The 21604-nt window shown below is 41.9% G+C and overlaps 1 protein-coding gene across 1 annotated transcript; it reads right to left on the bottom strand.

The window, feature by feature from the left end:
• Positions 1–3296: 3296 nt before the first annotated feature.
• On the bottom strand, positions 3297–20388 carry plcb2 (phospholipase C, beta 2). Its single transcript, XM_070842395.1, has 32 exons — positions 20305–20388; positions 19941–20018; positions 19121–19189; positions 18074–18214; positions 17595–17674; positions 17436–17489; positions 17256–17331; positions 17016–17116; positions 16494–16654; positions 16266–16412; positions 16018–16175; positions 15018–15100; positions 14756–14840; positions 13569–13782; positions 13384–13469; positions 13194–13290; positions 12990–13074; positions 12681–12805; positions 12230–12381; positions 11383–11547; positions 11148–11247; positions 10883–10987; positions 10618–10682; positions 10385–10475; positions 9622–10248; positions 9240–9423; positions 8565–8706; positions 7607–7671; positions 6792–6848; positions 6488–6545; positions 4998–5081; positions 3297–3734 (listed from the first exon to the last, which is right to left on the bottom strand). The coding sequence occupies exons 1-32, from the start codon at positions 20386–20388 to the stop codon at positions 3564–3566; spliced, it is 3990 nt and encodes a 1329-aa protein (XP_070698496.1). The 3' UTR covers positions 3297–3563.
• Positions 20389–21604: the final 1216 nt, after the last annotated feature.

Below are 21604 nucleotides of genomic sequence, written 5' to 3'. Positions count from 1 at the left end.
CAGTTCATGGTGAGACAGATGCTCTCATCCCAGAGAGGTTGGGGCATAATGGAGACATCACCAGGCAACAGGGTGACCAAATGGTGTAAAGAGTCAGAGCAAGAGCAGAATAAATCACCCGACCTGGGACGGATGAATTTTATCTCCAAAACAGCAAGGAGAACATGACAATATCAGCGCTCAAGTGCTGTCTGGTATTGGCTCACAGTATGAGCGTGTGTCATTGTATGCATTGGTGTGTTTGTCTAAATGTTAGTACCGTATGCTCACCACACGTAGGAAGTTAAAATTTGCATGTGTGAGAGGGTGGGGGCGCCTCTCACAGGCCCAGAGCGCTCATACGATACACTGAAAGGAGATGTACCTCCTGGAATACTCATTAGGCTGCTAATTCCATGCCATGAGCATGATTTTAATGGGACTGTGTAAGGAAGCCTGACAAGAAACAACTTACTGCAGCTCAGCGCTTGCATGCAAATCATGTATAGAGGAATCAGTGTTTTATTGCAATCTCTTGTCTGGCAATGGCTTTTACCTCGTTAAAGGCAGGATAAGTACAGTGTACAGCCCACAGAATGATACAACACACACATGCAGCCTGTGACAGAGCAGCCTTAGCAGGTGGTGTGCATGTGGGTGGTGTGGGTGCTTAATATTCATCCAGGATGGCATCCACTTCAAGCCAAGATGGACTATAGATCATAACTCTCCACCTCCTGTGGGTCAGACCTGCTTCCTCGCACAGGAAACAACAAGAGGAAGAGAAAAGTAGCTCACTCTTCACATGTATCTCACAGTGTCTTTAATCTGACCAAAAATACACCATTTCTATTCTCTGCTAATATCGTCTTAATCTTGCAATTCTGCATGCTACACTAGGACATTGTGCAGCAATGAGTCTTTAAATTGCAGGGTTTTATTTGTCAGTTGCTCCGTTTTGGATTAAAATAGACTGACTGAATACAGGCAGCAAGAGAAAAGCTACTGTTGAGCTGTCTTTTCAGCCACTGCAAAGATTCAGTCTGACTGCACTGATGGCTGCTGCTGACAGTTTTTATGCTTTTCATTTCTGATCTTTTCTCTTGATAACTAGACTCTAACCCCTTTTAGTTAGACACTGCACACAACACTTGCACATGCACCATATAGTCTGTTTCAAACCGTTTTCTAATGTGCAAGTCATTGTTACTGCATGGGATTTTACTTGATTATATATTTTGTCTTCACTTCTTCCACCTCTTAATTGATTCAAATCACACGTGTTTTTTTATTTCTTCTGATAATTATTCCAGCAGTCACTATTCAATTTTTCACTTGAACATCTCCTCTACTACCTGCTCTGTATTTTTTTTATTGTGTGTGATCGGAAGCCTTCCCATCCTCTTACTAGCTTTCCATCCAGTGCCAATGAGCAGCCAAGTGTTGCCCCGTGGTTAAAGATCCTGCTCAGGCCATCCCTCTCCATCTGGTACGAGACAGAGCCACAGGACTTTTCATCGTCTTATGTAAGATTATCAGCCCAGTGATTCAGGGCTGACTGGTTTCACACTCTAAAGCTTGCAGTTCATCTGTGTTGTGCATGAGGTGGCAGGACTCTCAGGCACAAGCTGTGTCTCCCAGACGAGGTTTGTCCAGATCCTCCACTTTTAAATGTCAATCTTGTCTTTTGATTCTAAAGAAGGGTGTCGCAACAAAAAGGAAGTAAGCATTGAACAGATTGCTCTGGATGGTGAGTGACAGAGGCTGTGTTCATTAATAAATGCATGCACGTGGACCTGAGTTTGATTTTCTCCGTTTTTTCAGATTTGAATGAAGCAATCACGTGGATTGGTGACAATGCAGGTAATCTGCATTGTCTCCAATCCACGTGCCTTTTTTGTTCTCAGATCTTGTATTAGCTGCAGAGAAAAGACACTGCAATTATGTGCTATTATGTCATGCCGTAATGTACCAAATTACACTGGCCAGTGTAGAGGTCTGTGGCAATGCACACAGAGAGACATTGTATCACAACTCTTCACTCAAGTTCCTACCACTCATTGAACCACTGGATTACAATTAACACAGCTGTCTAGGAAGTAAGAAAATTATTCGAAATGAAACTAAAGCAAGGAAAATTGCTCTTTCAATTAGTCTGTCAGACATGCATCATGTGACGTGGGTTCATAGGGAGACATATGCTGTGACATGTAGATATTGGTTGGTATTGAGGGGTCACAACCAGAAAAAGGTTGGGAGCCACTAGAGTTTACAGAAAAAGTCTGCAAATAAAAATACAAATGAATGAACATTTCCATCCACCACTGCTATGCGACTATTAAGAGTTAGGTGCAATAAGATAAACAGTGGGCGGCACTAGTTATCCAGCCAGGTGCCACATCAAATTTAGTTTTTATCAGTACACCAACTTTTTTCATATCAGCCAAGAATAAAAACGTTTTTGCGAAACTTTAACATTTTTCATTTCCACTCATGCTTTTTAACCTCAATTGAAAATGTGCATAAAAACAGGTGATTGGAAACGCACTTAATGGCCTAACAGTTAGTATACAGTATATACAAAACAGGATGTGTGAGTGAAAGAGCAGCTTCCACTCCCTCATTTCCAGTGATTCTGATTTTGGCCCAGCAGCCTACACTGTGGTTATACAGGGCAGCTGCGCAGGTGTTAATGTGGGTAACTATGTGAGTGCGAACAAGGCACTCCTGAAAACGAGACTATTTTCTCTCAGTGAGTATTACATGCAGATTAGTATCCGGTGTAACCCATTATGTGATGAGAAACCCGGATACTGAATCATGTAAACAGTGTGAATGCATAACCATATTTCTCCATATTTCAAGTAAACATCAGATACCTGATATGATCAAAACCAGAGTGAAGACTGGAGCGTAAACATGTTCAGTAAAACTCCCCCGAAGAAATAAAGGAACACAACACGCACATACACAAAGAAAATACAGTTTATTGAGAGCTGTTCATCACAAGAGAAAATTACTCCTACTGCAAAGGCAACATTGGTGTACTTCCATCATGTTTTTAGGCTTTTTAGGGCATTTGTCACAGTTGTAGGGTAAACCACAGCAAACCTAAATCTCAGAGTGAACGCTTCATCACCATCTACTGAAATGTAGATGGAGTCATTCAGCCTGCAGACTCTGATAACCCTTTTTTGCCGCTACGTTTACTCTTGCTACATTTATTCTCATTTATTAACTCATTCAGAGAACAAAAAGGAGACTGTGAGTCCCAAACTAAGGCTTTTAGTGATGGGCTTTCATCTGGAATATATTTGCCACGTTATGACAGTATTTTTCTTTGGTGTAAAGCAACAGAAATAATTAGTTAAATAGAAAATGAAAATAATTTCCAAATCATCTAACTTTTGGTCTACAGGACATAGACGACATCATTATGGCTTAAAACTCCCAAAAGACCTCCCTCTATGAATAACCCCTCTAAACTGAAATTTCAAACAGAGCTTCCCTAATTAAATGATATTCTACTATTCCATGGTTATGCTCAGACTGAAGGTTATGTGACAGGCTTAAAGAGGGCACATCTAACCTAGATAGACATCACCATAGAAGCCCATTCCCTCCACTTTCTTGTCTCCAGGCTGGTCGATTAGTTCAGGAAAGTGTGCCCCTACGCAAACATTGACAGCCTTCCTCACATCAGCTGGCACAGATCTCAGTTTCTCCTCATGCTCCTTTAGGGCCTCCTGATTGAGCTGCAGACAATGGAGCCAAAGGTTAGTCAGAGGTTAAACATTTGTCAAAGGGACGTGTTGACATTTTTATAGTTTCTATTCTCTGGAAGGTGCTTATCATAATCTTTACAGAATGGATTTGTACATTGGCAGCAGTAAAAACAAAGATCACTGCTAAGCTCAAGCTAGGGAGCTGGCTTGAACCCAGTTGTTTGCATTGATTTGAAATTAGAGTGATGATCAGCTATTTTCAGGGTTTTTAATAATGTGGCAATGTCCCTGCGGTAAGGAAAGTGTCTCAGTACTCAATCAGTGATGTTAAATACATATAAAAAAGACTGACTTGCATGTTGAAAGGAATAAGTTACCCTCATTTGTCCCTCAATCTCTTATCACTCACTTGAATTCCTCCCACTGCCTCTCTCAATGTCAAAAACTGTATTTGTAAGATAATACTACTGGTGAGACATAAAAACACATCATCCATCTGGCGTTCCTGCGTCAATGTCTAAACTATTTAACACCTCTTTTCTCAACATCAACTGCCAAGATTTCACCAAATCAAAGCAAAGCATTGTCATAAAAGGCTCTGACATCATTTACAGCGGTGGGAGCTTGATTCGTACTTTCTCAATCGCCTAAACTGGATGTGTCACTCTGCAGCATTACATATAATCACTGAACGGACAGATGGCCACGGTTGACCACGCATTTGAATAATGGGGATTTGTTACTGGCATAGTTTGGATTGTCAGTGTGTCTACAGGCACGTCTGTGTGATAGAATTGACAGTGCATGTGTTTATAATTGGGATACTACAAAGTAAACCAATACACTTGTAGACTTTTTTGGTTTTGGTTTGATTTAGGTTAGGGGTTTAGGGGTTAGGTGTATAGTGGTTATGGTTAAGATTAGGGTAAGTTTCCAGGGAATGAATGTTGGAGGCCTTCTTTACCACAGGAGCTTTCCCGTGGTACCAAGAACTTTTTGAGGAACTCAGGAATTAAATCTACTTTATGACCTGTGTTACTGTGCGATGTTTGTAGACCACAAAAAAGTCCTTTCTCAGGGGGCAGTACTCTCTGATGATGATGATGCCGCTGATCTAATTTGCATAGTTATCACAGATATTCAGATGTGTTGGAAATGTGGACAGGAATGTGCAAAAGAGACTTTTAGTTCTTGGCTTAGTTCCTATGCTCTACTGTCCAACAAGTGTTATAAGTCAATGCAATGTCCTCCAAAGTGACAAAAACAAGTGCATCCTTGTGTCATTGTGGGTACCTGATTAGTCAGGGTCTTGATTTCCTCCAGTGTAGCAGCCTGTTTCTTCATCAGAGCCTCTTGCTGTGGGCTGTAATCCGAAGACTGTAACAACACAATAAAGTCCAATTCAACATATTGCTCCTGACAAACACAATCGATCTGTGGTTGGAGTTTGTGTGAGTGTGTTCATGCGTGTGCATGTGGTATCAAGTGGGAAATAAAGACTGTTTGCATGTCCATAAGCAGTTCAACTGCTCATGTTGCTCCCTGTGAGTGTGTGTGTGTATCTAGAGAGGAATGCACCCAAGGGATGCAACCCAAGCAGGAGAATCGATACAGTTAAGTCACAGCACGTTGGACTTGTCCAGTTCGATTACACAGCCCTTATTGCACCCGGCTATTCAATACTGAGGCTGTGCTGATTAAAAAAGTGATGTGATGTGGACAAATACTGATTAAGTAGATCAAAATTAGCTGCAATGCGACCCTAATGTGTGGCCGGATAAGGGAGGTCTGCCATCCAGACAGGTACGATGGGAGAGGAGAGAAATAGCCAGGTCTTTAACTGAGATACAACAGGTCTGAATCTTGATGAGCCAACAGAGGAGCAAGAGCAGAGCTCAGTGAGTCATCGACCACACATGGATTAGCCACCTCCCTGTAAACAGCCTCTGAGTAATAGACAAGCCTGGCCTATGGTCAGGGCCCACTGCACTTTACTCAGTGGGTAAAAGGGTGTGTTTGTTTGTGTATGTGGGTGGTTTGTGGGTGAGTGGGTGTTCATGCTCACGTGTTTGTGTGTGTGTGTGTGTGTGTATGTGTGTGTGTGAATCTGCTAGCAGATGTGTGGGTGTTTGTGATGTATGACAGGAAAACTAACATGCCTAAGATGATATTTCTTCAGTGCTTTGTTCAGATCAGTCACTTGGTGCCTCTTTGTAACCATAGTTACACTGTTGAATACAAAATGCATTGAACAGACCAGTGGATGTGGGAGCTGTGACATTAATACTGTTTGAGGGACTGAACCTGGTAAATGCAGTGAGACATTTCAGTGTGTAGCTTCAGAGCTTCACGGGAATTGTTATTGCCTTTAAAGGAGTAGTTCGACGTTTTGGGATGTAGGCCTATTTGCTTTCTTGTTGAGAGTTTGATGAGAGGATGGATACCACTCTCATGTCTGTTAAATATGAAACTGGTTAGCTGGTTAGCTTAGCACAAAGACTGAAAACAATCTTTTGGCCAAACAAATACAATGTACTTTGTTACAGTTAGCTTTAGATATGCTGATAGGTGAATTGTGTCACATTTGGACACTTCCAGACCAGGTGTTTTTTCTTGCTTCCAGTCTTTATATTGAGCGAACCACCTGCTAACTTCATATTTTCAGACATGAGAGTCCTCTTATTAAGAAAGTGAATGAGTGCATTTTTACAAAATGTCAAACTGCTCCTTTAGTTGTACCGCCATGCTCAAAAAGTATCTAAATGTGCTTTAAGACTACTTACTGCCCCATCAGACTGACTGGTCTCATCCAACAGCTCTGTGCTCATTGCCCTTTTCAGCCTAATAGAAGACAATTATGATTTCGAATTAGACGTCTTGTACATGAAAATAAAAATTCATCAAATCAATCTAGACTTAATGTGCAATGCCATGTGACAGAGGGGTGAAAAGCTAGGCTTCTCCTCATCATTTGTCTTCTCAAATTTCACATCATTTTGAATGAGAAGGAAGCAGTAACTTGGTGAGAGGAACAGCAATGAATGCAAACACAAAGTAACTGAAGGCAAGGTCATGCTGGGAACTCACTTTGCTTTCTCGGAGGATGAACATTTTGAGAGTATTTTCTTCTTTTCTTTGGTCTCACTGAAAAACAAAGCAAAGAGACAAGGTGAAGTAAGGACTACAGCTTGATTGAAAATATAAAAATGAAATGTGGCCCTGTGAACAACTGTTTTCCTTTAAACAAGACTTACAGGGCTCTGTGTTTCTGTTGTGACCTTTTCTTTATAGTGAAAGGAAGGCTTAAATGCAATGCTATCGTGTCTGTGTAGATAGGTAGATGACCAGGGCTGCCTTCGCTTCCCCACTGCTGTTTAAACACCTGTTGGATAATGGTTGTCCTGAGATAACCATCTGCCAGCTGAGGGACAGCTTGGGATAACACACACACACGCACACACGCACGCACGCACGCACGCACGCACGCACGCACGCACGCACGCACGCACGCACGCACGCACGCACACACGCACACGTGCACACACACACACACACACACACACACACACACACACATACACACACGCATGCACACACACACATGCACACATTCAGAACACCAGCCAAGGACATTGGAAGACCCGCAGATTGAGGTGATTCATTCATTATTTGAGGTTCTGTGTTTGCAAAATGTCAAATGCTTCACCTCAGATCACACACACTCAGACACACACACACACACACACACACACACACACACACACACACACACACACAAACACACACAAACATACACAATGTCACACCAACATTTCAAGGCACAGATTGCACAGACTCAGCAAAGCCCTCTGCACTGTCAGTGTGTACAGCATGTTCCAAATGTGTTGCATGTGTGCTCACACCTCTCAAGGGTCTTCAGTTCACTGGTGTGTCTCTCCATGGCCATCTCCAACAGTTTGGCCAGTCTCTGTCACAACAGAAGTAGGAAGTGACACCGTGAGTAGCTCTAAATAACAATGTCCATGGTGTGTGTGATTAAAGTCCCTCCTCTTTAAGCCAAACAAAAAGTTCAGCCCTCTGTTGTTAAATCACATGAACGTTGGCTTTTAGTTTGATCAGAGCTTTTGGCTTAAGACCTAAGTCTCACCTCACTGCACGGCACTACAGTACATCCATACTCTGTTTACTGAGGTGGCAAAAATTACCTGATTGACCCCTCATATAGATTCAGAGCTCATGCCCGAGCACTTGGGTCTGGTGTATAATCGATGGAGCTTCTAAAGGGCTGGCTGCTCGCCCGTCATCCCAGACACACAACACAGAGAGGTCAAATTAGGTGGCCAAAATCAGAAATAAAGGCCCCTATTCTGCTACAGACCTATTTTTCATCAGGGGCAAAATGACTGATCAACCACTCAAGTATGACTTTTTGTAGAGATAAAAGTATTTATATCTTTTACTAAAGCAAAAGCAGCAATGCCACAATGAAAAGTAAAACTTTTGTCAAGGTCAGTTTCATCAGATTCAAAAAGCAAAAGTCTATTCACTATTCAGTAATCGGTAGGCAGTACTGTTATAGCTGCTTGAGGTGGAGCAAATTGTAGCTGCTTCATATGGGTGTTGGATAATTTAATCTGCAACAATGCATCATATTGTTTAAAATGTTAGTGTGCTTTTAGCTCTGTTTTGGTCTCCACCAACTCCTGAAGGAAACATCTTTATCTTTATAAATACAATACAATCATTGAGTGAATACACTGAATTGCTTTCCAGGATTAATGACTTTTTTTCTCATTTTAAATGTGAAATAAAAAATTCTATGAGTGAACTTTTTTAAACATAAACCTGTCTTTTACTAACCTCTGTGGCACACTGCTCTTTCTTCTTCCTCAGATGATCACACTGCTCCGACCACAAATCCTGAAGCTCGACCTGCATTTTTTCCTTCTGCTCCTGCACCCGCTCTGTCTTCACAGTGGAGTCAGTGGTGTTTCCCCCTCCCCTGGAGGAAACATAACATAATACAACAGGACATATGCAAGGGGAATAGAATTTATCGACTAATAGCCACTACCCTTCCAAGCACGGAAATAACAGTGTGGTTACTGGAAATCCTATACAGCAATGCTTATTTGTCCTTGAATAACACATGTTTGGTCCTGAAAGCTTAGTGTGGGAGACAGTGCACAAAAAGCACTGCAGCCCATATTAATTTAGTTGTTCTCTTCATCCTCTAATATTCAGCTAGAAAAACACATTAGCTAAGGAATATTTTCTGTGCTTCTAAATGTAATCTCATTAATAACACTGACCAAAACAACAACAACTTCATTAGTGGGTCAATATTAATATGCTGTAGAATTCATTGCTACTTTGTAGGAAACAGACCATGATGAACGACTAAACATAAACAGACAGATGGATCTAAGTAACTAAGCACTATCTAACTGCCTTTTGGGAAACATTTCATCTTCTACCATATTTCAAATAAAACTGACTCCAAGAACAAATGGCAAAAAAAATGAAACCCCTCACTCTTTTTTCTTCACCGAGGCCTTCTTCTTGATGGCCTTGAAAGTGTCAGAGTATTTCTGAATCAGATCCTCTCCTTTTTTCTGATACTTCTTTTCGGCTTCCTTCATCTCTTTTTCCTGACGCTTGATGACCTTCAGATAGTTCTTGTGCTGTGTCAGTTCTTCAGTAGTCACAGTCGAGGGCTCTGCAGCAGAGGCACACAGGGCTTTGTTGTGAGAATCCTCCTACTTGTGTCTGCAGTGGATATGTATTCATAATAAGGCTTCTCGACAAAAATGTTTAAATTGGTCTGCATTTTCCTTCTCAGGGATCTTTAGATATACAGTGTACTGACAAAATCGAAACTGTGATGAGTGCAGCACATGAAGCACTTCAGTGTTACCTTCACTGCTCATCGGCCGCTGAGATGAGTCATCTGATCCTGCAGACTCGGGGGATGCATTTCCTGGACAGGGTATGGCTGGAGCAGCAGGCTCTTCAGCAGCAGGCTCTTCAGCTGCAGGCTCTTCAGCTGCAGGCTCTTCAGCAGTAGGCTTTTCAGCTGCAGGCTCTTCAGCAGAGGGCTCTTCAGCAGTAGGCTCTTCAGCAGCAGGCTCTTCAGCTGCAGGCTCTTCAGCAGTAGGCTCTTCAGCTGCAGGCTCTTCAGCAGAAGGCTCTTCAGCAGCACCGGCAGCTTCTGTGCCTGGTTCATCCTCTAACGCAGGCTCAGGGTTTGTACTGGAGTTAGTCTCCAACTCCTCTTTGGTTTCAGGAGCTGACTCTGGTTCTGGACCCACGTCCGTCTCAGGGACTGCCTCTTCGGGCAAAGGAATGGCTTCAGGAAGGGTTTCAGATGTGCCACTTCCTGCATCTGGTGCTGGATCTTCAGCAGGAGTTTGAGGAGCCTCTGCTGCTGCAGGTTGTGGAGAGTCTATCTTGTTCTCAGCGTCTTCTTTAGCTTCCTCTGGTGGAGACTGGGATGGTTGGTCATTGGCGTCAGCCAGTGGTGTAGGTTCAGGTGCTGTCTTTTCTAGGGAAAGTGAAAATTCCAAAAAAATTATCAAATAGAGTTTTGTAATTCAGCATGAAATACCTACTACAATGTTAAAGCTCAGTATCTTTCAAAAATAGATTCTGAGCTTTGTCTCTTTCACAAGTGTTATTACCTGCAGCAGGGGCTTCACTTTCCTTAGCTTTGTCTGTGGGGGTTTGGACCACAAGAGGCATCTCATAGGGAGAAATGTAGTCGGAAGATGACTATGTGGGCAAAAAGAGGACAGGAACATCACAATCTAACAAGGCTGGTCATCTTCCAGGAAGTTAATCAGTGCTGTTAAGCATTTAAGGGAGAGCTGGGATCTTACTGATCTGTCAATTTCCTACAGCTGCTTTTTCTTACCTCCTTTGGGGTTTTTGTGGTCTTCTCTGCGCCCTTTGTTGGGTTAAATAAGGCATCTGTGAAATCTGAGGCATAATTAAATGCGTCAGTGGGCAGGGCAGCAATAATTCACACTTTTATCAGATAGAACTTTGCAAAAAAAAAAAAAAAAACTAAATCCCATCAAGATTCACACATCCAAACCTGTCACAACATATATCGTTGCATTCAATAGCAGCAGAGGGTTTTTTTCTTTTGCAAAAACACAAAGTGAAAAGCCAAGCACCTGCAAAAGCCGCTGGGATGTAGTCCTTGACCTCAATGTACACAAAGAGAGCAGGCAGAGTGAGCGGCATGTTGCTCTCACTGCGCAGGCAGATATGATGGAAACCTGCAGGCCATCAAAAGGAACCTTGGTGAATTAAAAACAAGGTAGCAGCTCCCCTGATCAAGAGGTTAGAGACATTCTGAGGCCTTGGATGACTCCAAGGGTGACTGTTTTAGAAGAAAACATAGATGAACCATGAAGTGAAGAGCTTTTTTTCATTGACCTGATTGGATGGCATCAAGTGGGATGATCCTATGTCCCAAGAATTTACCGTTTTCTTCGTGAACTACAATTCTTAGAGAGGCCATTTCTGGGAGCAGGATCTATCCATCATAACAACAACAATTATATTAAGACCAACAGCATCAGCAGCACAGTGGGTTATAATGGCTGAGGTCACATAAACGTTTACACATGTATTTGGGCACATTTGAACATGTTTGTCTACTGACACATACCTTCTCAAAAACAAAAGGCTCCTCATTCCACACTGGATTAATGCCGTTGGGTGTGGTGGACCACTTGGTGCGATATTTCTTTTTGGGGTCTCCTGGCAGCCCAATCACCTCCACCTCAACCCCTGTTTTCACATTCTTGTCAGACAAAAACTGGCCCGAGTAGATCTAGTGAGACAGGTGCATAAGATTTGAGGACATTCACGCATGAAGTGGTTAACAGTTTGGCTGCTGATGTGTCCTGTTGTGTGGATTCATGTTCAGGACACTGCAGATATAAATAGAGTCCAGGTTTTCACTGTAGAGTCTGCTGAATACCAGGAACTGTATCAGTCTCAGTGGGAAGCCTGTATTATTACAGACTCTGCATCTAAACGAGCGGGAAAACCAAGTGAACTTGGCTACACACACATACATACTCACAAGTTTGCGCAGCTATCCTTATCAGGACATTACATTGACTTCCATTTATTATGGAGAGCCTAACCGTAAATTCAACTACAACTAATGCATGCGTAAACCTGACCTTGAATCCACACCTTACCCATAATCCTAACCAGGACCTGGGTTTTGTTCCCCATGAGGACTACTAGTCCAGACAAGGTTAGTGTTCGAACTGGAAACGGTCACACACACACACACTAGGACTGTGTTTTCTGTCTTTGTGGAGATTGATGCAGCTTTAGTGTATGAAAAGTTTTACCTGCACCTCTAAAATACTTATTTTCACCTTTTTAAACTGTTTTCTTTTTGTATTTAGTTTGCACAGATACCAAGATCCCTATGTCACACACACCACAGTGATGGCCTAGTTGAGAGACAAATGATAATAACAAGGCTGTGAACCTGCCTTTATGGTCAGTGTGCTTGCCACAACGGTGTCAATCCTGTCACAGAAAGGGTCAAACTTTTTGTCACTGCGACGCAGAACATCGTGCTTGAGCAGGTAGCCCGTTCTGCCGTTGAATTCAAACAGAGCCATGTTCAGCTGCATGGGGAAATCTGAAAATTGACACAAATAGTCCATTCATGCCCCCTCTCTTCAGCACAAGGAGGAGCAACATTTTTGGATGCAAAGCACAGCTGAGGCCCGTGTAGCACACAGAGGTGCAACACTGGCCCGCTGTGGTGAAAAACAGAAGTTCAGTTTTAAAAATTACAACTGAACTGAACTGAACTGCACATGTTCAACTTCAACTGTGATTAAACAGAAACAGTGAAGGATTTCAACCTCTCATGTAGTCCAACACATTTAGGACATTTTAAGTGGTTATGTTGGTGCATTGTGTGTCCATTTCTACCCATCGTCTGGTAGTTGAGCGCCACCATCTGGCAGCCTACATTCCAGAAAGGCTGGGGACTGTAATTGGATGAGTCCATTCTTGTTCCTTTGGGGTAAATCCTGCTCATCTGCCTTTTATTGTATCTGAGAATGATGGTTTAGGAAGCACAGGTTTACAACTCCGTATTTGTATGTGAACCAGAGTACTCTTAAGACAGCATGAAGAAACATACTTTGTTGTATTTCTGTGTCATTTTTAATCAGATTCAGCCCAGGGGTTGTCACATTTCTGGAGCATGACAACATCTGCAGCACTCTTAAAGGATACTCGACAAATTCAACAGCAGTCTTTGAAATCATTGTCTCCCCTTTGGTCTCCACAAAAGATGAGATAACATAACTCTTATTTTTCTCTGTTAAGGAAGAAAAGAGGAAGGAGAATTTCATAACTTAAACTGTCTTTGAATCATTTATCAATGATGTTTTTTTTAAGTATATGTTGTAAAAGTTTGGGTAAAATTATGAAATATACTTCTGGCATTGTCAAAAGAGATGAATTTGTTGGGCTGGATGTAGTTGACCAGGGATGACATTGCCTCATACGCTGTCACTTCTTGTCCAGCTGTGCCCTGTGGGGGATCGACAGGAAGTTAGCTGTTTGAACTGAGCAGGACATGGGTGATGTAAATCAATATAACTGTCATCACAACTGCGTACTCTACCTCATCAGATGTCTTCATTTTCTCCTCATCCTGTTCCTCAGTGTCCTCTTGTTCCTCATTGTCCTCCACAGCTGCATCCCCCTCTGCTTCAACATATAAACATAATGTCAGTGGCAACTATAAATAGCGAAAAAGGCCTGTTTTCGGAACATAATCTGACTTGTCTTGAGGGTCATCCAGTCCACCTTGGTTCTCCTGGGTGCTTGGTGCTGGGTTTGCAGGATCCTGGGCAGTGGTGCTTGGGTCCTGGGTGGGTACAGCTGTGGTTGTGGTCTGGTCTGTGGCTGCTGTGCTGGTTTTCCTAGTCTGGGTTGGTTTTTCATGGCTGCCCTTCTTGTTCTTGATGAGGATCTTACCCATTAGCTCAGATGGGCTGGGGATCTGCTGGCCCGGCTTCAGCTGGATGTGACACATAAATAGAAAGAGATCTAAAATTAATCTGGGGTAAACAGTGACAAAACAGTGCTTGTTCATGGCTGCAGTTACAAAGCGCCCTGCAAAAACCACAACTTGATGCTCTCACTTTTCTGTTTTCATATGGATTAAATAAAACAAGATGCTATTAGGCTGACTTTTTACAATTTCCAGTCTTTATGCTGTGCTGAGCTAAGCTAGCCAACTGATAGCTGTAGCTTCACATTTACCATACAGACGTTAGTGTGGTGTCATCTCATTCTCAGCAAGAAAGCGCAAAGTGCATTTCCCAAAATGTAAAACAATTTCTTTGATTCATTTCTACACTTAAACACATGATAGGTTTTTAAGGTTAACTAAAAAAAAATTCAGGTAACAACAAAGGCTACTTTACGTACTTTAAAAGAAATCATTTAGTGAAGGGGTGGCAGGATGAGGGGGTTAAACTCTTTTTATTAATTATTCAAAGCATATTAACATGTACTATTTCTGTCACACACTTAACATTCCTGGCTATGTTGATGGGGATGTAAAAGTGTATACAGATCATTGTGTCAGAAGACAATTTTTTGGGTGGGTAACATTTCGTTGAGAGCTGGGTTTGGGGGAGCTTTTCTAAAATCCTGGTAGCAGCCCTGCTACTGTTTTAGACCATCAAAACATGTTCTCTCTTTGCCTCAGGAATACAAATACATGCACATCCCTCCACACAGCACACACAGCTGAGAAAAGTTGCACAACACAGACACTGGCTGTTGATATAAAGCAGTTTGATGGGTACAGGAGCCTATGAGGGTCATGTCTAGCAGAGATATGAATGAGGACAAACATGAAACTTGAATTTTTGAAGATAATCTTTTATCCAATTTATCAGGCGGTGTGTTCTCTTTAGCAAATATATAAACCTTATATAACTCTATTGTTTTGACAGCGAGCTATGTTGCAGCAGTGTACTCACAGGGTATTTGTCCAGTGGCTCTGTTAGCAGGGCATCACCAAATATGGTTTTGCAGTGGTTGGCCATCCTCTCCTGCTGTTTCATCCTGGAACAAAGCAGAGCGACACCTGTTACAGTCCGCTGCTACTGCCAGAACAAAAGGTTCAATTACATCCTCAATATGTTCCATCAATATTCCATTTGGGGTAATGGCATCTGAGTATTATTACATTGACTTAATAACGTTAGGTGGCATGAGGTCATGGAAAAGCTCAGGTCTTACGAGTCAACGTGGTTCTCAAATGAGAGGATAACAGGGTACGGTGAGGTCTTGAAGGCGCTCTCAGCAATGGCCTCAATCACATCCTGTCACACATCAAAAAGAGACATTGTTTTGTTTTTTATACATTTAACTTTTATTTGCATTGGACTAAAATTTAAGAGCTGCAACTAGAAAGATAGTTACATGAAACAAAAAATAGGATGATGATACAGCCGCAAACAGCAAAAAAAATTGGCAATAAATTCCTGCAGTAGATTAAAATCATGAGGATCACACAAAGGCATGACGCCAGCAGACTGAGCCAATCATGATTGTTCTCCCAAAATATGAAGAGAGACAGCATGACAAACTGCAGAACTACTTCTTCTATGCAGAGGCCCTGAAGTCACCTCCAAGCCTATCACATCCAGAGCCTGACAGTAAACTGAACTGAGGTGTTGTGTCTCGGCCCAGGGGACTGTGGAGCTCTGGCTGCCCTTAAATGGAAGTGTTGAGTGTGAGAGGATGACGGTATTGTGTGTGCATGTCTGTGTGTGTGCTAATGTGTACTTTCAAGCCTTCATACTCTTTTGTGGTTTAATGTGGGTATAAATAAAGGGTAATCAGTGAATTTATAGGCTTAATGTGATATCCATGACACACTGTAGCACTCTTTGTTCAGCATGAACAGCCTCTGGCGAGTGTATACACGAAGATGTCATTTTGAAACAATGCCAACTATGCTCACGGGAAACTAGGGGTTGGTCCTTTGCTAGAAAAGGCATAAGATTTATGATAGACAACAGAAACGCGCTACAGAAGTGGGTTGGGCATACAGCAAAAGTTGTTACAAATGGTTCATGCTTGTGTTCGATTCTAACCTATTTAATTTAGTTATTTAGATTATGCAGAAGATTGCAGAAGATTTACAAAAAAGTGTAAATCTTTAAAATGTCAGGGTGAAACGTTAAACTTATCGTATGAGACCCCACTGTAGGCACCCAAAACTGTGTGTAACCACCTTGAAGAGGATTTCAGTTGTCATGGTGAAGCCGTGGGTAATAATGGGCTCTTCATCTGGAGGTTTGCCTTTCCAACAGTCCAGCTCCAGACAGCGGCAGCCGGACAGCAGACACTGACGGTACATCTCCGGAGAGGACACGCCGGAGAACTGTCCGGCTACAGGGTGACACACAAGAGGACTTAGAAAAATGTTGGGTTGATCAAGTATGACAATTTAGGAGCCAAAATCAAAGTGGTGTATGCGACCTGTCAGGTATGTGTTGTGAGAGGACTTGACAAAGTAGTGGGGGATGGGTTGGGTCATGTCCTGACACTTGGCCAGCCTGTCCTGCATGACAACTGAGGTCTCCGGCCCCATCAGGAAGAATAAGAGCCCCTCTGGAGAAATCAGATCTGCAGGTGAAAAGGAAGTACAAAAGCATTATCCAGTCTGTAAGTCCTCCATATAACAAAGCTATGATCAATGAATCTCACTTCTGTTTGAATTGGATGTGCAGGGTTCGTATTTATCAATCAGAGCCTTGATCTGGTCCTGCCGCAGACGTGGAAACAGCTCCTCGTTGTGCCGAGAGTCCCTTTGTTTCTCGTTGAGAAACTTGGTAAAATTCTCCTTTGTCATGGTGGGTTTGTTGGAGCTGGAGGGCACAGCGAAGCGTCACAGTCACATCAGTGCTGCACATAATGTCGCTCATACTTATCACAGCCCACTTACCTGCCACCTGAGCCCATGTCAGGGAGCTAATACACAAACTAGAGGCTCAGATTTTCCAAGCATTTCCTGGCACAATAATATAATTAAAATTTGAACATGTGAAGAAGAATGTTACTGGCTTCTTACCTACCAAATGTAAAATTAGCTGAGTCTTTGGAATAGACTATTTATAAGCCAGAGGAAAGGGTTATATTTGAGGTTAAGTATGATTTGAGGTAAAGTTAGTGTGTATTTGGAAAAACTACAGAATAAAATCAATAAGGTACAGGAAGAGGTAAACTCACTAAGAAGTGAAGATCTCATAGATCTCGGGCCGAGGGCAGAGATGTGACAGAAAGGCCTTGAAGGCAGACTCAGTGAATACATCCGGCTTCATGGTGTCATGCTAAAATAAAACACATGTGTCATAATGACAACATTTTCAAAACCTATTTCCTTCTGCAAAAACACCAGGACATTATGGGGGGAAAAAAATCTTAAAAAGATAGATCGACCAACCCACCAAAATGTCTATATTTTCTCACCTTTCCTTTAGGGAGGTGTGCTGATGCTAATGCACTTTCCACCCTCTTCTTATCTGCAGGGAACATCTTGTAAATACTGCGAAAACACACAGTGAAATATTGAGTAAGAACTATGGAAATCTCCTGTATAAATCAACCAGTGTGCCATCCTTCACCTTCACATGTTGCACTGTAACCTACTTTTTCACTGGGATCTTGCCGTCCTTGTTGGTGTGGAGAGAAACGCGGACGTACCTAAGATGGAGCACAAATGTTCACTGTTACCACCCTGTAGTCAAGCACTGTGTTCACTCAGCAAAGATACAAGCTCAACTGTCAGATGGCATGGCGCTCACTTACATTTTCTCCAGGAAAACTTGTCTGCATGCATTGTTTCTTGCAGCGTTGTAGGCAATTGCAAGAATGTCATTCGCCCAGTTCTGATGTGTATTTAATAACAAATACAAACAGGGGTATTACAGTCAATGTCAATTTGAGCTGAGCTTGAAACATCATTAGCTCTTAAACACTGTAAAAATTTAGAGTGGACACAAACTAACCACAAGAGGGCATTAATATAATAGTACCCCAGGAAATGAGAGTAGTGAATGTTGAGTTTGAACAAAGGACAATTGTGATTTCATTACAGCTGGTAAAATCCGGATATTGGATAGTCTAATAAAGACTAAAAGGGAGAGAGAGGGCACCTTATTGGGGGGAAGAAGCAAAGGCTCATTGTATCATGGCTAATGGTCTGAGGCTGTTTAAACAATCAGAGGGGATCAATGGCAGAAAAGAAGGACAGTAAACAGCTAGAGGAATGGTACAGTCCCACTAACCTGTGTCACTTTCTCCTTAGAGGCAAAGAAGTTATGATAGGTCAGATTCACTGTGTCCAGACCTGAGACGATGGTCAGAATTTTGGCGAGATGGTTGCTGTCTGGAAAGTCCAGGTTGAACACATTGCGAACCTTAGGGTGCTGTGAAAGGCAAACGTGGGAAAATATGTTGGCTCAAAATGTACGGTGCTTCTTTCAAGCTGATTGTTTTTTTTATCAGTTTAACCTCTGTTCACTTAAAGGAGTAAAATCATGTCTCCAGCATTTGTTCATTGGGAACATGTTCAACACAGGCAAATTTACTGACGAAGACATGCAAACATTTGCATATGCACACACAACCTTTAGCCCAACCTTAACCTAAACCTAATTCTAACCTTAACCTTAAAACCAAGTCTTATCCTTAAAAAACCCCTTCGAAGTTGTGAGGAAAATGTCCTCACATGCCAAAAGTGTCCTCACTTCGTTGGTATAATGTGTGTTCTGGTCCTCACTATGTAACAAGTACAAGACCACACACACACATATAACCGTTCATACTTCATACAAACAGCAGCGAGAATCAATCACTTCTATGCTACAGATGTGCAGAGCTAATGTCAGCACTGGAGCTGCATTCCCAAAACTCCTCAGGGGCTTGAGAGGAAGATGTGCTACCAACTGGGATGATGCAGAGCTCTGTGGAACAGATTTCAGATTTCACCTCTGAACCCTCAGTGAGGGATGACGATGGCGGCGGCATACTGCAACTCTCTGTGGAGGGCGACGAAGAAGTAGAAAAGAACTACAACTGTCGGATTTCAACTCAAAAAAAAAACACACACCCAGGCTCACTCAGAAATCTCAGATCAGGACTCAGTATGAGTGTGAGCCTTGGTACATGTGTCCATGTCCATTTTTGCAATGCAAATATGCCTCTAAGGGGCAAGCTAAAGCCTTGAAATCCTATTTGCATGCCTGCAGAGATTCTCACATAACAAACACACTAAGTTGACCTAATTAGATCAGAGAGCAGGTTACTACATTAAATAATGATACTGTACTCACTTTGGGAAGTTTTGCATATTTTCCTGTTCTTGTATCTCTGACAGTAGCAACATCAAGGAACGTTGTCTCCTAGAAACAAGAAGCAGAGAATCATCTCCAATACTGAATTCAACATGTAGGCGCCAGTCCAAATATGGATTCAGATACAAGTCATCCTTTGGCAAAGAGCAAAAACTATGGGATTTACTTTGTTTGTGTGGAGGATATTTGACTGCAGTGTGTCGAAACATCATGTAGGAAACTGTTGTGATGCTTTCTCATCAAACACACACCGTAGGGTCAGCTCCAGCATGCCAGCATGATTGAGCCCAGACACATGAGGCACATATTTGATGTGGGCTTCACTGATTTTATTAAAACCAGAAGGTATCTCAGTGTGTGTGAGTGTGAGAGAGAGAGAGAGAGAGAGAGAGAGAGAGAGGGAGGGAGAGAGAGAGAGATGAGGCAGTAAAGAGTCTCCTCCATGGAGTCCATCACAGTTCAGCTTCACAGTGCAGCAGGATTTTGAGCCCACATCAGCACCAATCAATAATCTCCACAAGCTGCTGGGACCGGAAAGTGCAAAGCAGCTCTTAGCTATCCCACAGCTTTGGCAGATTCTGATCACATGCACATTACACACACTCTGGATGTGAGTCACTGAAACATGAATACCTCTGTTTGATATATGTTTTAATCTGTCACGGTTGTGTTTGTCTGATGTGCAAAAAGCAGTTTCATTACTATAAACCACTGAAAAAGGATTCCACACTTTCCCACACCTGTGATATATTGTGCAAGGGTATTTTTTCCTCTTTTCCAGACTCTACATATTGATTACCTTGCTTTGGTTGATCCAGTAGACATAAAAACCTTTGGGGTCCATCCTCATGGTGACAGGATAAGTCTTTGTGGAGTCCTTAATGAAGAAATTGGTTCTTTGCATTAACACATTCTGGACATTTATTGAGCTTAAACCTCTGAAACAGAACTGTTGGTGTTTAATTAGATGGTTCATGTTCTTTAATTCAACATCAATGGTTAAAGTTATTATAGCAGGATTTTAATGAAACTCCCAATATTGTTCATTATGAAATGTTAAATAAAAACTGTTAGAGCTGCAGAGATTTGATTTTATATACTGATGTTTCCTTTTGTCAGGTAATTAATAGTAAAGCTCTGATTTTCATGAAATATTCACTCACCTCTGACCACTTGGTAAATCTTTCTCCTTTGACCAGGTAGTCTTTGACCTCTGGAGGCTCCAGGAAGTATCTTTTCTTATTCATTTTGTTTCTCTAGTGTGCCTTTTGTTACCGTTTAATGCTATAACTGAAATATATCCACTATCTACACCATGGTCACAACCATTGACCAGCTCATCACTCCATCTGTATCCAACACAGTAACTATGGAGCGTAGTGCATTGACTCTGACTGTGCTCAGGATACACCCACAGAAAATATGCATTGCAAATGATGTTGGTAGACAACAAAAGACACACCTTGACTAAAGGTAAAAGAGCCACAGACAGCATTTGAAAGAACACTGGTCTCATACTTATAATAAAGGGCTGGTTTACCAAAAGATGATAAAGATAAGATTACTTAAAGGCATATTTTATCTGCCAAGTTATGTGCTATCTGTGTGTGATACTTCTGCAACAACCCCAAGGCAAAGGAAAGGAAAGGAAAGGAGGTTTGTGGTGCTTACAGAATTGAAAAAGCACCAATAAAACATTTAAAAGGAACACCTCTTTCCAAACACAGTGCCTCCATTAAAACACACACATCACTATAACAGATTTTCACTGGAATTACTTTCAAATCATCCACATAAAAAGTGTTGATATAGAGTTAGCTTTTTTTTTCTTTTTTTTTTCCGTTTGTTAATGTTGTGAGCTCCAGACACAAAGCTCCATTCACCTCCATTAGATTGGAGAGGAAGCAGAAATCTCATAAGTGGATCTGATCATCAGCTAATCATCGCTACAGAAAAGGGAGAAAACGTATTCCATGCAGTTCGGTGGAACTGACCCTTTAATAAGTGCTTTTTCACAGTTGCCATTTGCTGCCAGCATATTGATTTTCATTCATGGCTGTGAAACAAAACACTGAAACAATTACACCAGAAATGGAGGAACAGGATGTTATTCTGACTGAAATTACCTGAATTATTTACCATCATTTGTTTCCTTTGTTCAATGTAAATAAATGGTTGCTTGCAGCTCCACGTGCTGCATCACCTGCATCAGCATCAGATCACCTACACCACAACCACCTGTCAGGGGTCATAACGTAACGTCATTTATTACTGGTGGCTGGACATTGACAGCTGTTTCAACAAAAGATTCCCGGTCATTTGGTTATCATTCAAATAAACCTTAAGCTGTGCAATATCTAATGCAAACGTTCACCCAGTCAGGGACCAATGGAGGGCGTGTGGTGAACCACCACGGTTTATTCAAGATGCTGATGTTTTACACATTACATACACATTACATAC

Source organism: Pempheris klunzingeri, chromosome 13 (assembly GCF_042242105.1).
Source record: "Pempheris klunzingeri isolate RE-2024b chromosome 13, fPemKlu1.hap1, whole genome shotgun sequence".
Lineage (NCBI taxonomy): Eukaryota > Metazoa > Chordata > Actinopteri > Acropomatiformes > Pempheridae > Pempheris > Pempheris klunzingeri.
The sequence above is the reverse complement of the archived record's forward strand: the minus strand, read 5'-3'. Positions and strand labels throughout refer to the sequence as shown.

Coding starts and splice junctions, on each gene's coding strand:
- plcb2 (XM_070842395.1), bottom strand. CDS start 20,388: ATGAATAAGAAAAGATACTTCCTGGAGCCTCCAGAGGTCAAAGACTAC. Junction 15,101..16,017: donor CAACTGAAATCCTCTTCAAG/GTGGTTACACAC, acceptor GATGTGTGACAG/GATGTGATTGAGGCCATTGC. Junction 9,424..9,621: donor GCGGCCGATGAGCAGTGAAG/GTAACACTGAAG, acceptor CCTCTGCTGCAG/AGCCCTCGACTGTGACTACT.